The 14,515-nt window shown below is 54.7% G+C and overlaps 1 protein-coding gene across 5 annotated transcripts in view; it reads left to right on the top strand.

Moving 5' to 3' along the window:
* The window catches only part of FAM178B (family with sequence similarity 178 member B), a 100,734-nt gene that overhangs the window by 66,819 nt on the left and 19,400 nt on the right, over positions 1-14,515 (top strand). For 3 of the 5 annotated variants that reach the window (XM_015433175.4, NM_001283421.2, XM_065526538.2), the window contains 1 exon segment: positions 6,254-6,341. In XM_015433175.4, the coding sequence (XP_015288661.3) occupies positions 6,254-6,341 (88 nt within the window). 5 annotated transcript variants of the gene reach the window in all.

Raw genomic sequence — 14,515 nt, 5'->3', positions numbered from 1 at the left:
TCACAGATGACATGAATACAACTGACAGCAGACTGAAGATCTCAGAAGATCTCAACCGACCGTAATGATGGACTGAGTTGAAAAGAGAGGCCCAGCTGCACAATTAAGAACAGGATCTGGGAAATGGGATTTGACAGCAAGACGTGTGAAAAAAGAAGACTTTGGGCTCAATCTGTTCACTGCATTGTGTTGTAGGTCTGCCAAGAAAATGAGCATCAGCCTCAGCTCCGAGTGTCTCTCTTGAAAGGGAACATGGACAACCCCCAGGGCCCTCAGAGGACCCGAACCAAAATGGCAAAAAAAGATGCCGAAAGATGGGAATGGAGGGGCCGTGGCGCCTGCAGGAAGCGGCAGCCACGGGAATGTGGCACCTTCTTCCAAGCGTGGAGGACCTAGGTTGGCGGAGAGCTCCCTCCTGGACGCCCCGGAGGATGGGATCCAGAAGCTTTGAGTGGAAGTCCCAGAAGGGCAGGTTTTGGCGAAATGTGGGAACAATTTCCTTTGGTTAGTCCAGTAAATGAATTTGGGCCGTCTTGGCAGATAACCGCACTTTCTTTGCTCAAGTGAACACTGGTTGGGGGTGTGGCAAAGAGAATTAAAATTAAACTTCAAGGTGTTTTCTTTTTTTTTTTTTTTTGAGACAGAGTCTTGATCTGTCACCCAGGCTGGAGTGCAGTGGAGCAATCTCAGCTCACTGCAACCTCTGCCTCGCAGGTTCAAGTGATTCTTCTGCCTCAGCCTCCCGAGTAGCTGAGATGACAGGTGCCCGTCACCGCGCCCGGCTAATTTTTGTATTTTTTGTAGAGACGGGGTTTCACCATGTTGGCCAGGCTGCTCTCGAACTGACCTCAGGTGATTCTCCCGCCTCAGCCTCCCAAAGTGCTGGGATTACAGGCAGGAGCCACCATGCCCGGCCGACTTCAAGGTGTTTTCTAAGCTTGAGGTTCTGTGATTTTTATCATCATACAAAGAAAGGGAGATGAGAATGGAAGTTGGTATGATTGTCCATGTGTACCTTTTAATTTGCTTATAACATATATGAATGGAAGGACATATAGGAGGACACTTCGTACCCTTTGCAAAAGAGATCATCCGTGTACCACTTGACCGTGGGACAGAACGTCTGCGGCTCCCCAGAAGCGCTGTCGGGCCCCTGCCAGGCATTCCCTCCTGCAGAGGTAATCACTTCCGTGGCTTCCGTCACATAGATCCGTTTTATCTGTTTTGTTGGTTGGTTGGTTTTTGAGAGATGGGTTCTCCCTATGTTGCCCAGGATGGCCTCGAAGTCCTGGCCTCAAATGAGTCTCCTGCTTCAGTTTCCCAAAGTGCTGGGATTACAGATGTGAGCCACCATGCCTAGCCCAGTTTTGCCTGTTTTTAAACATTTATATAAACGGGACCATGCAGAGTGTTCTCCCGTGGGTCTGGCTTCCTTGGCTCAACACCTGGTTTGTGGGACCCCTCCATGTCGATGTTCCTGGTTGTAGATGGGTTCCTCATGTTGCCCTGTGGTGGTCCACTCATCTGGGTTTGTGGCCGACTGTGTCCCGCCGTCTCCTCGCGTCCACACAGTGCGTGCTCAGACTGGTCTGTGGATGATCAGGCAGTCTGGTGGCTGTGGGCTCGCAGACCCCCGGGAGGGACAGCCAGCTTCTAAGCCCACCCCCTGGTTCTTCCCACCTGACATGTGCACAACAGAAGAGTCTAGGGAAGGAGTGCCGAGCGGGTGGCTGACAGGCAGCCTGATGGACGAGGCCCACGAGCCAGGCGGACACCCTGAGGCAGCGCGTCAGGCAGCATTGCCACGGTGGAACAGGCCACTGCTGTTGCTTCCTGAGCTGCCCTGGGGACTGGAAAAGGCAGCTCATGCCTTTGGCCAGGTGCCTGACAGCCTTTTAGGGCAGTTCAGTGTTGGCAGGGCCCAGTTCCCCTCCCAGGGAGTGAAGACAAGGGGCTCCAGGGGGGCTGTTCTGGCCTATGTCACCACCCGACATCCCAGCAGCCCACGTGGTTGGTGCCTTTGCCTTCCTGGGTGCCGCTTGCGGAGGCAGGGAAGCAGAGCGCTGGCATTCCACTTCTGACTGCGCTGCGGGTTTGGAAAAGTCATTTCTGAATGTCTCAGTGCCTTCGGCTCCTCTGAGTGCTAATCCAGTGTCCTGGTCTTGTGGAGGCCCGTGGTGGGTGGGGGGGACAAGGCGGGGGCAGAGGCTGGCCTGGCCTGGCCTGGCCCGGCTGGTGCACGCCAGGGCTGGAGCCTGTTGCCTTATATGACAGTGACTGGGATGGCCCCATGGCTTCTGCCTCCTCCTCTGAACCTGGTTGGAGTTCCAGGGAGGCCTTGTCAAGTGGGGTCAGGCCTCTTCTGTGGGAGGGAGAGCCCACAGCCAGCGCCTCTGCTTGCGCCCTGCACAGTTTGGGTGGTGTGGGGGTGCGGCTTTTCTTTTTCTCCTCCGTGGAATAAGTTCTCAGTCTGCAAAATAAAAAAGTGGTCTTGCCCCCCTCCTCCTGCTGTGTCCCAGTGGGAACTGAGAATGCGGGACTGGGTTTAAAAGGCGGGGAGGGCCATCAGGATGAAAGGCAGCGGGCAGGCAGGGACAGCGAGGGGACTTGCCACTCAGATGTGGCTTTATTTTCATCCATTTACCCTTTTGGTGCTTTTTCTGGTGCTTTTCTTCATTTCTGGATAACAGCCCCATCCTGACCCGCCCTGCCCACCTCTTCCCTTCTGGAACCACCCCTAGCACTGCTTTGCCGGCCCGCCTGCTCCCCTCACCCCCAGACCGGGCCAGCCCTCCTTGCCTGCTGCGAGTAAGCGAGTAAACGAGTAAACGAGCTCCCGCGCAGGCCTTGGGTTTTGGATTAATGAAGCCCAGATGCAGACTTCTGACTGGCTTTGAGTTAGCTGTGGAGCAGCTCAGAGGGGCCGTTGACCTCCCACTGTGTTCCCAGCCCAGCTGCTGCCGGGGCTCCTGAACAGCTGGAAAGCCGGCCCTGTCTGACAGGGAGGCGAAGGCCTGTGGGTGGGGGAGAAACTGAAGCTTGGGGCTCTGGGTGTGGGGCCAGGGGGTGGCCTGCACCCACGGGGGTCTGTTGCAGGGGCCGTACAGCGGGAATGAGGGGCTTGTGTTCGTTATCCTGTGGCTCAGTCCGGGTGGGCGCTGCCTTTCCTCAGTGCTCTGGCGTGGGGGAAGTAGGGAGTGTTGAGTGAGTACACAGGGGCGCTGTGGTGTTGGGCGAGTACACAGGGGTGCTGCGGGGTTGGGCGAGTACACGGGGGCGCTGCGGGGTTAGGCGAGTGCACAGTAGCAGGAGAATCACTTGAACCTAGGAGGAGGAGGTTGCAGTGAGCCGAGATCACACCATTGCATGTCAGCCTGGGCAACAAGAGTGAAACTCCATCTCAAAAAAAGATATATATATATATGCACATATATAATACTATATATTACATTATATATTATATATATATATATATATATATATATATATAGTGTATGTATATTTTGTATTTTTAGTAGAGACGAGGTTTCTCCATGTTGGTCAGGCTGGTCTTGAACTCCCAACCTCAGCTGATCCACCCACCTCGGCCTCCCAGAGTGCTGGGATTACAGACGTGAGCCACTGCACCCGGCTTAACCGGGCATTTTATATTTTAATTTGCTAAATCTAGCAATCCTGTCTCCCTTCCAGCTGAATCTTTTTTTTTCTTTTTCTTTTTTTTTGAGACAGAGTCGCACTCTGCCGCCCAGGCTGGAGTGCAGCGATGTGATCTCGGCTCACTGCAACCTCCGCCTCCCAGGTTCAAGCAGTTCTCCTGCCTCAGCCTCCCGAGTAGCTGGGATTACAGGCGCCCGCCACCATGCCCAGCTAATTTTTGTATTTTTAGTAGAGATGGGGTTTCACCATGTTGGCCAAGCTGGTCTTGAACTCCTGACCTCAAATGATCCACCCACTTTGGCCTCCCAAAGTGTTGGGATAACAGGCATGAGCCACTGTGCCTGGCCTGAATTTTTTTCTTAATTGTTTTATTGAACTACAATATACAATCAGAATAGAGCAAAGACAGTTAAGTGTATGGCTCAGTGCATTTTCACAAGTCCGATGTACATGAAACCAGCACCCAGGTCAAGAAATGAAACATGATCGGAACCTGCTCCCCACCCCCACCCCAGGGTTACCAGGATCCAGCTTCCAACAGCTGAAGTTTGCCATTTGCATTTGTTTTTTTTAAGAGTTGGGGTCACCTGTAATCCCAGCACTTTGGGAGGCTGAGGTGAGTAGATCATGAGGTCAGGAGTTCAAGACCAGCCTGGCCAAGATGGTGAAACCTGTCTCTACTGAAAATACAAAAATTAGCCGGGCGTGATGGCAGGTGCCTGTCATCCCAGCTACTTGGGAGGCTGAGGCAGGAGAATCATTTAAACCCAGGCATAAAAGAGTTGGGGTCTTGCTATGTTGCCCAAGGTAGCCACGAACTCCAAGGCTCAAGCAATCCTCCCACCTCAGCATCCTGAGTAGCAGGGACTGCAGGTGTGGAGTACGATAACTGGCGTGCCCATGTTTGTACCTTATATAGATGAGACCATGTTGGTGGGGCACTGTGGCTCATGCCTGTAATTCCAGCACTTTGGGAGGCCAGGGCGACTGGATCACCTGAGGTCAGGAGTTTGAGACCAGCCTGGCTGACATGGCAAAACCCTGTCTCTACTAAAAATACAAAAAAAAAAAAAAAAAAAAAAAAAGCCAGGCATGGTGGCACGTGCGTGACTGTAGTCCCAGCTACTTGGGAGACTGAGGCAGGAGAATCGCTTGAACCTGGGAGGCAGAGGTTGCAGTGAGCCAAGATCATGCCATTGCACTCCATCCTGGCAACAGAGCGAGACTCTGTCTCAAAAAACAACAACAACAAAATGAGACCGTGTAGATACATTTTCTGTGTCTGGCTGCTTTCCTCCCACACTGGAGGTCATTCATGTTGTTGGAGGTGGTTGTGGTTCATTCATAATCACAACCCCGCCATAGGACTGAGCCGTATGGATGCAGTCTGATCTGTCTGTCCACTGTGCTGCTGCTGCTGCTGCTGCTCAAGCCTTCTAGTACCTCTCCTTTTTTGCACCTTTGTACCTAGGAGTAGGATTGCTGGGCATGGGGTGGGCATCACGTCTTCAGTACATCTTGCCAGTTTTCGGCAGTGGCGCACCCATTGGTATCCTGCCAGCTGTGTGAGCGCCCATAACGCTGCGCCCCCACCAGCCCCTGGCGTGGCCCCAGTTCGTGTCGGCTCTTCCGGGGTGCGGTGCTGCTGCTGCTGCTGCTGCTGCTGCTGCGTTTTGAAAAATCCAAGAGTCTGCTGCTTTGCTGAGTCCTCTGGCTTTCTTGACTCTTTCCTAAGAAAGTTTAAAAGCGCCCCGGGGTTTTAGACCCTAGATTAGTGCCTCTGTGATCCCAGCCACACCGGAGCTTTGAGGAAACCATTCCTGCCTCAGTTCCCCTTCACCCAGGGAGCCTCTCTGCGTGCACGGCTGGGTTGAGAGGTCCAGGGGCCAGGGGTTCCAGGCACGGCTCTGGGCGTTCTCAGGGCTCTGTCTCAGCCTCTTTGCCTCCCTGTGGCTTCCTCTTACTGGTTCTCCCTCCAGGAGGCAGGATGGCCACCAGCGGCTGTCGTGGCCACCCTGCTGGAAAGGCCCACACGCCTGCACTTTGCTGATAGTTCAGTCACAGCCCAAGGCCACCTCTCAGTGACTGGGTCAGGAGATGGATTTCCCCAAGGAAAGCCCAGTGGATACTGGGTGAAAAGAAAACCGGGAAGTTTGGCCTCCGCAGGCCAGGTCAGTCACCCAGCCTCCCCCACCCTGCAGGGTTGACGCCACAAAGGAAAGAAGAGGCAGAGGTGTATTGAAAAGCAGTTCAGCGCCCCTGCCTCTATGGATCCATGGATATGTATCCGCAGAGGGGATGGTAAACTAAGAAAAGCCCTGCCTGCTCTGTGGGCCTCTTAAATGACCAGGAACTGGAGTTTTTGTGTGGACTTATTATTTAATTTTCTGATTCCGAGAGTTTCATTACTCCTAGAGTACATCATAATGCTATCAGCCAATGGAGAGAGCCCTTTAGGGTACCCTAGATGGACGGTGGGGACCCCAGATGGAGGGTGGCTCCCACAAATTCCCCACTCCATGGGTGTCCTGCCGCCTGCTCGGGCTCCCCGATTTCCAGCACACCCCCTCTCAAGCTGTTGCTTCTTCTTCCCCAGGCGGCTTCGAAGCCAACTCAGCCTTGTGGTCATTGCTCGAATGCTGGGCCAGCAGGAGACGCTCCCTCTCTGGCAAGAGAAGACCCAGGTGAGTGTTTGCTTCAGGCCTGGGCAGGAAGGCCACGGCCTGCGGGCTCTGGAGCCTTTCCCCAAAGGCCAGGAACATCAGGGCCGAGACCTAAGCTGGATCTGAACTCTCTACTCATGTTCTTTCATCAAGAATTACCACTTGCGTGCCAGCCATGTGCTAGGCGGTGAGGACAGAGCAGTGAGCTGAGAGCCTGTCTTTTCTTAAAATGGTAGTGAAGGCTGGGTGCGGTGGCTCACGCCTATAATCCCAGCACTTTGGGGGGCTGAGGCGGGCAGGATCGCCTGAGATCAGGAGTTCGAGACCAGCCTGGCCAATATGGTGAAACCCTTGTCTCTACTAAGAATACAAAAACTAGCTGGGCGTGGTGGTGGGTACCTGTAATCTCAGCTACTCGAGAGGCTGAGGCAGCGAATTCCTTGAACCTGGGAGGCGGAGGTTGCAGTGAGCATTTAATTCAAATAAATAAATTAAATTCATTTATTTAATTTTTTTGTAATCATCTTAACCATTCTTAAGCGTAGTATTTCAGCCATTTCTAAGTGTACAATTCAGGGGCCTTAAGTACATTCACACGGTTGTGCAGCCGTCACCACCATCCATCTCCAGAACTCTTTCATCTTCCCAAACTGAAACCCTACACTCGTTAAACACAACCCCCCAACAATGTCCCCAGCCCGGTTTTTTGTTGTTATGTTTTATAGTAAAGTATAAAAACATATTATTTGTAAAGATGAAAACAAATACTATTAAATTAAAACTACTCCCTCTGATGACCCCTCCTAGTCCCCAGTGTTAGGCATTGTTAGGGCAGCAAGGCATTGAGTTCGGCCTTCTGAGCCGGGCGCGGTGGCTCACGCCTATAATCCCAGCACTTTGGGAGGCCAAGGCCGGTGGATCACTTGAGGTCAGGAGTTCAAGACCAGCCTGGCCAACATGGTGAAACCCTGTCTCTACTAAAAATACAAAAACTTAGCCGGGCATGGTGGTGGGCACCTGTAATCCCAGCTACTCGGGAGGCTGAGGCAGGAGAACTGCTTGAACCCAGGAGGCAGAGGTTGCGGTGAGCCAAGATCACACCACTGCAGTCCAGCCTGGGCAACAGGGGCGAGACTCTGTCTCAAAAAAAAAAAAAAAAAAGAGTTCGGCCTTCCTGTCCTGTTCCTCTTCTCTCCAAAAAGCTCTGGCTGCAGCCTCCTGACAGCTCAGAGGACATCACGAGGTGATGAAAGGGTCACTGGCAGGCCAAGCATGGATGGAAGGGAGGTTGAGCGTGCCCGCACCTCCCCAGTAATCTTCCTGGAATCCTGGAAGAACAGCTGCTAGGTACAGCTGACCCTTCCAGCTCAGCCACGCTAGGGGTACTCTGGCTAGAGTCTGTGCATCTCTAGCCACTCAGGCAGCATAACGCCTTGCCCAGAGGGCTGAGACACTGTTCCGGCACGTCCCAGGTGCTGTGACTGCAAGGAGGGAGTTCAGAGAAGTGACCGGTGGGGTTGGGTTGTCTGAGTGGCTCCGGCCCGGCTTTTGCCCCGACTTTTGCCTCAGATGCCCCCTTTGCCTTGAGTGCTTCCCCCAGGCCTTAGTCGGGCTGGAGCTGCTTGTCGTTCCCACTCCAGCTGAAATGTCGTCTCCACAAGGGGCCTTGCTGGCCACCCGATCCAGAGTGCCCCAGCACTGGCTTTCATCTTGTCCTAAGTCACTCCTGGGGGCCACCCCCTGGTTTTTCCTGTTTGCTCAGCATCTGTGTTTTCCACCCCCTACCCCCAAGCAGAACGTAAGCCCTGAAGAACAGGGAACACGTAGTTTCTGCCCCCTGCTGCCCCTCGGCACCTGGCAGTGCCTGGCACACCCCGGGAAGGCAGTGCACGCTTGTGGAAGGGACAGGCACCTAGGTGGGTTGTCGGGGTGCATGGGGAGAATGTGCCCCAGGCTGAGACCTTGGGAGGGGCAGTGAGGAGGTGACCAGCACTGAGGTCACTTCACAGATGGTCTCTGTGAGGAAGGAAGAACAGAGGGACGCAGCGGTGTGGCTGGGAACGACCAGCAGTTAGAGGCAGGGGGAGCCCAAGATGGGGTGCTTGGGAGGACTTTGGGACGCAGACTGAGGGACAGGCCCAGCGCAGAGTGGAGGCCAGAGGGGGCGCACCACAGGTGGCCGGAGAGAGACAATGAGAGCCAGTTCAAGGCTTGGCATTTTGCTTCGTTTTGTTTTTTGTTGGCCAGCAGCTGTGCACAGAGTGAGGACAGCTCGGTGGGGCTGCCTTCCTGGTGGAGGTCAGAGTGGCAGCGGGGAAGTGTCATGGAGGAAGGGCTGACGGTCCTTGGGCCCAGGAGTTGGAGGCTACAGTGAGCTATAATCACACCACTGCACTGCAGCCTGGGCAACAGAGCCAGACACCTTTGCTTAAAAAAAAAAAAAAAAAAGTGGGGAATGGGGGCGCAGGAGGCAGTGACTCACGCCTGTAATCTCAGCACTTTGAGTGGCTGAGGTGGGAAGATCACTTGAGCCCAGGAGTTCTTTACAAAAAGGAAAATAATTAGCTGGACATGGTGGCACGTGCCTCTAGTTCCAGCTACTTGGGGCAGGGATGCTGAGGTGGGAAGATGGCTTGAGCTCTGGAGGTCAAGGCTGCAGTGAGCCATGATGGCTCCAGTGCACTCCAGCCTGGGCGACAAAGCAAGACCCTGTTTTATTTTGTTTTTTAAAAGAAAAAGATACATGGAGTGGCGCTGCCTCCCCTTGAGACATCCTGGCCCGGCAGGTCTTGCAGGCTCCCCAGGGGCCGGGGTCTTGCAGCCTGTCAGGGCCAAGCCAGGTCCAGGCCAGTTGCTGTGTGCCCACCATGCACCCGTGTGTTCGTTAGACACTAGCTGAGCAACCTGAGTGCCAGGCTCTGTGCCAGGTACTGGCACTGGGGAGACAGCACCAGATGACCTCAGAAGAGGAGAGGGGTGAGCAAGTCGGCCACGGCTGCATTGACTAACTCTGCCCAGGCACAGTGCGGCGGCTGCTAGAGAAGATGCCCTGAGCCAGGTCTTGAAGGCTGAGTCAGTGCTTGTACTGCAAAAAGGAGAAAGGGAGTGAGATGCATGGCGACCGGAGGGATAGGAAGGACCGGCAGGGGCCTGCCCATGGCCTTCCTGGAGCTCCCTCCCCGTCTCCACTGCAAGCCCAGGGCTGCTCACAGCCTCCTCCCAGGTCTTCAGGCTGCCAGGCACTCCCCTTTCCAGTCTGGCCTGTCAGACCTTCCTGAAACACTCCTTCAAAGGGCCACCTTGTCCCCACAGCCGCCCACTCAGCCCACATGCCCCTTTCCCAGCGTCTCCTCCACGGGGCTTACTAGTGCCGTGTGTTCTCCTTGGGCCTCCTCACAGGCCCTGCCTGCTCTCTGCACACAGCTCGGGCTGTGTCTGGGCCGCCTCTTCCTTTCCACCTGTCACCCCCAAGCCGCAATAGTGGCAGCTCCTGTGTGCACAGCTGTGTCCTGGCTGCTGTCCTCAGCACTCGCCCCTCCTAGCAGCCCAAGGCCCTCAGACTTACTGTCATCCACATTTTATAGATAGCGAAACTTTCCAGGGTCACCCAACAGGGAAGTGGCACAGCTGGGACTATTTTATTTTTGAGGCTGTGTCTCACTTTCCCAGGCTGGAGTGCAGTGGTGTGATCACGACTCACTGCAGCCTCAACCTCCCTGGCTCAGTGGTCCTCCCACCTCAGCCTCCCGAGTAGCTGGGACTATGGGTGTGCACCACCACACCTGGTGAATTTTTGTATTTTTTATAGAGGCATGGTTTCGCCATGTTGTCCAGGGTGGTCACAAACTCCTGGGCTCAAGCGATCCTCCTGCCTCAGCCTCCCAAAGTGCTGAGATTACAGGCATGAGCCACCGTACCCGGCCTAGAGCTGGGCTTAAAGTCCTGCCCTTGACCACTGCAGGGCACCGCCTTAGCCTGTCCAGCTCTCTCCTTGCCTCTGGACATCCTGGACCACACCCGGTACTTCATGGTGAAGTGCCCTGCTGGGTCCTTGGGCTTTAGTCCCAGTTCACAGACAGGAGGACAAGGACCGTCCCTCCTTTCCCTCATCAGTGCACAAGTGCTGGAGAAATTCTATCCATCGATTCACTGTGAAAGGGGGCAAAGGGTTGAGAATTGATTGGTGTAGGAGCAGAGGACCCGGGGCTGGATCTGGGCACAGCAGTTTGCAGGGCACTGCTGGGCAGGAGTCACCGATGGCCAAGTTGCTGGGCTCTGTATCTCCCGCAAGCTGCAACGGGGGTCCCATGGAGCAGGAGCAGAAGCACACGTTGGAGATCTGAACTTGAAGGACAGGACTTACAGCATTGAGGTCACACAGGCAAGTGGAGGTTCAGTTAGCCAGAGCCTCAAGGCTACAGTGAGGGTTTTGACTTTTACGCAGAAGTGGGGAGCCCCTGCAAGGTTTTGGGCAGAGAAGAAACAAAATCTGATTTATAAAATCTTTAAAAATTACTCTGGCTGCTGTGTTGAGAAGGGACTACTGGGAGTGGAGAGGAAGAAAGTGATTGCAGTAATCCTGGCAAGAGATGGCAGTGGTTTGGCCTGGGGAAATAGCAGTGTGGGCGGTGAGAAGTGGTCGGACTCTAGGTGCATTTCCCAAGTACAGACAGTGGGATGTGCAATGCAAGAGAACAGAGACAAGGACTCCAGGTCTGTGCAACAGGCGGGATGGAGACGCCCTTTGCCTACCCTAGGCAAGACGCAGGTGGAGCAGGTTTGGGGAGGAAATCAGGAGTTCGCTTCTTATCCTGGGGCACTTCTTGCAACACAGTAAACCTCTTGTCAAAGTATGTCTTCCAGTTTGGGGTTTGGAAAACGTGGGCTTCAAGTGACTCAAATCAAGGGGGATAAATGTTTGCATCTACTCAGAAAACGTTAGCTGCAGTCTCGACTGTTCACCTATTCATTCGTTCATTCCTTTGACAAATACTTACTAGACGTGTACCATGTGCCAGGCATGGTTCTAGGTTCTGGGGACTTTGCAGTAAAAAAACTGCCCTCAGAGAGCTTACATTCCAGGGAGGGAGGGGGAATAGGTGATAAAAAGCAAGTAAATTGCAAAAGGGCCAGGCACTGTGACTCACTCCTGTAATCCCAGCGCTTTGGGAGCCCAAAGTGGGTGGATCACTTGAGGTCAGGAGTTTGAGACCAGCCTGGCCAACATGGTAAAACCCTGTCTCTACTAAAACTACAAAAATTATCTGGGTGTGGTGGTGGCCACCTGTAATCCCAGCTACTCGAGAGGCTGAGGCAGGAGAATTGCTTGAGCCCGGGAGATGGAGGTTGCAGAGAGCAGAGATTGCGCCATTGCACTCCAGCCTGGGCGACAGAGCAAGACTCTGTCTAGGTAGGTAGGTAGGTAGGTAGGTAGGTAGGTAGGTAGATAGATTACATGGATAGATGATTGATTGATTGATTGGTAGATAGATGATTGATAGATAGATGATGGATGGATGGGCCGGGCGCGGTGGCTCAAGCCTGTAATCCCAGCACTTTGGGAGGCCGAGACGGGCGGATCACTAGGTCAGGAGATCGAGACCATCCTGGCTAACACGGTAAAACCCCGTCTCTACTAAAAAATACAAAAAACTAGCCGGGCGAGGTGGCGGGCGCCTGTAGTCCCAGCTACTCAGGAGGCTGAGACAGGAGAATGGCCCGAACCCGGGAGGCGGAGCTTGCAGTGAGCTGAGATCCGGCCACTGCACTCCAGCCTGGGCGACAGAGCGAGACTCCGTCTCAAAAAAAAAAAAAAAAAAAAAAAGATGATGGATGGATAGATGGATGGATGGATGGATAGACAGACAGACAGGCAGACAGATGGGAACTTGGGCAGGTGGGCCTTACTGAGAAGGTGGGTGTGGAGCAACAGCTGGGAGGGAGAGGTGGGGGCTGTGTCTGGTCAGAAGGCCCAGGCAGGGCACCAGCTCCAGGGAGCAGCAGGCAGGTCGTTGGGTCTTTGCAGACACTTGAGATCCTGGCTTCCTGTCCTAGGTGAGGAGGAAGCCAGGATTTGCACCCAGGAGCAACATGCTGTGTGGCCAGTTACCTCTCTGGAAATCAGCTTCCACCGCATCTTCCCTGCCTCCGAGAAGGCTGGTGGAGGCCTGTCTTCCTGAGGGATCCTTGCTTCTCGCTCCCGGTGTCTGCCCTAAGCGGCTGAACGTTTGCAGAGCCAGCTGCCAGCAGTGAGGTTGAGATAGGGAGGCTTCTGATCTGACCCATCCCCGCGGGTTCCCGCAAGGCCCAAACAAGCCCTTATCCTGGAGAGGAGTTTGTGTGTGGGAGAGAGACTGGCTGGAGCATCCAGAGATGGAAACAAAAGGGAATAAACAGTCGGAAGGCACAACGGCGCAGGCAGATCGCAGGGGCAGCAGCTTGCTGCGCTGAGCACAGCCAAGCTGTTTTCATGAGTGAGAGGAAAAACACGAGAGCAAGCACCGCAAGAGTGCCATCCCTGCGCCCCTGCCCAGCCCTACCCAGGCCTCCCGTAGCAGGGAGGGTCCCGGCCGGGCGAGGCCTGCCCGAAGGCCACGCTGGGGGTGTGGACTGCAGAGCCTGACCCTGTGCTTGCACAGCTGTGAGCTCTGAGTGGGCAGGGCTGTTTTGGAAACTATCTTGACTTGTGAAGCCTGAGTAAGGCGGCACAGCTATGGTTTGGATGAAGCCCCAGATGGTGCCTCTCTTTGCCCAGAACCTTCCTCTCCCCTCCCAAAGGGATCAGACGCCAGGCTGAGAAGCCCTGGCCACCTTCCAGAAGCTAAGGCCCTGAGCCTGACTCCTAGCCCCCAGCCCCCAGCCCAGCTGCTCTTGTGGGCTGTCTCAGCCCATAACCGGCTGATGTGCTGAGCAGGTGGTGGGTGAGTCACCAGAGGAAGCCAGGTGTGCCAGCCAGGCTAGGCTCAAGGGGGGGCTGGGCTGCGGGGCTCAAGCCCCTAGCCTGTGATCACCCTGCTCCTGTGCCATCTAAAGAGATGGTGCCTCTGTGAACTACCTTGGCTCTGCTCCCGCTTACTGCCCGCCCTGCCCCCAGGGCTGTCGTGGCCTCACAGAGGCCAAGGGCTGGGAGCCTGCCTGCCTCTGCTACGACGCGAATTAGCTTCAGGGCAGCTGGGCAGTCCTTGCTGGGGCTGGGCCCAGGCTACCCAAATCAAGTGCATACACGGGGCCAGAAGGAGTGGCTAACTGTAGACACCTGGACTTTCGCAGGTCACGTTCCCTGCAGAGGGATTCAGAGCTTGTTTGTTCAGAGAGGTTGGGCAGTTTATTCAAAAACTAAATGGGGGCTGGGGCGGCTGATAGATTAGGTGCCATAGTCAACCAAATGCAGCGTGTGGGCCTTGTGGTGAATCTCCCTCCAAACAGAACAATGTTGGAGGACGTTTTAGAGACAGACAGAACTGAACACGGGTGTTGGATGATGATAAGGAAGTCTCGGCGATTCTGTTAGGAAAGAAGTGGTATTATGATTAGATTGGGGGGAAATCTTTATATTTTCTGTAGAAGTTCTGTATAGGTAAAATGATACAATGTATTTGCTTTAAAATCCCCTGGAAGGAAAACAGCGGGAAGGGGAGTGGAAGGCGGGGGCTAAAGACACAGGGTTAGGCCACAGAGAAGAGTTAAACCAAGAGAGGGATGCAAGGGAAGGTGGGCGAGGATGGGTGTGGGTGAGTGTGGGTGGCAGTCTTATCGGGGGGATGAGTGGGTTGGTGGGGGTGTGTGTGTGGGGGTGTCTGTGTATGTGGGTGAGTGGGTGTGTGTGAGTGGGTGTGGGTGGGGGTCTGTGGATGGGGATGGATGTGGGTGTGGGGTCTGGGGGGGTGAGTGGGTGTGTATGTAGGTCTGTGTATGTGGGTGAGTGGGTATATGTGTGGGTGAGTAGGTAGGTGGATGGGGTGGGGGAGTGTGGAGGTCTCGGGATGAGTGGATATGTGTGGAGGGGTCTGTGTGTATGGGTGGGTGGGTGAGTGGATGGGTGTGGTTGTGGGGTCTGTTGGGGGGGATGAGTAGGTGTGGATGTAGGTCTGTATGTGGGTGGGTGGGTGGGGGGTGGGAGGCCTGGATATGTGTGGGTGTGGGGAGGGTGAATGGGTGAGTGGGTGGGTGTCAGGTCTATGGGGAGATGAGTGTGT

The sequence above is a fragment of the Macaca fascicularis genome, chromosome 13, assembly GCF_037993035.2.
Source record: "Macaca fascicularis isolate 582-1 chromosome 13, T2T-MFA8v1.1".
In the NCBI taxonomy this organism is placed as follows: Eukaryota; Metazoa; Chordata; class Mammalia; order Primates; family Cercopithecidae; genus Macaca; species Macaca fascicularis.
The sequence above is the reverse complement of the archived record's forward strand: the minus strand, read 5'-3'. Positions and strand labels throughout refer to the sequence as shown.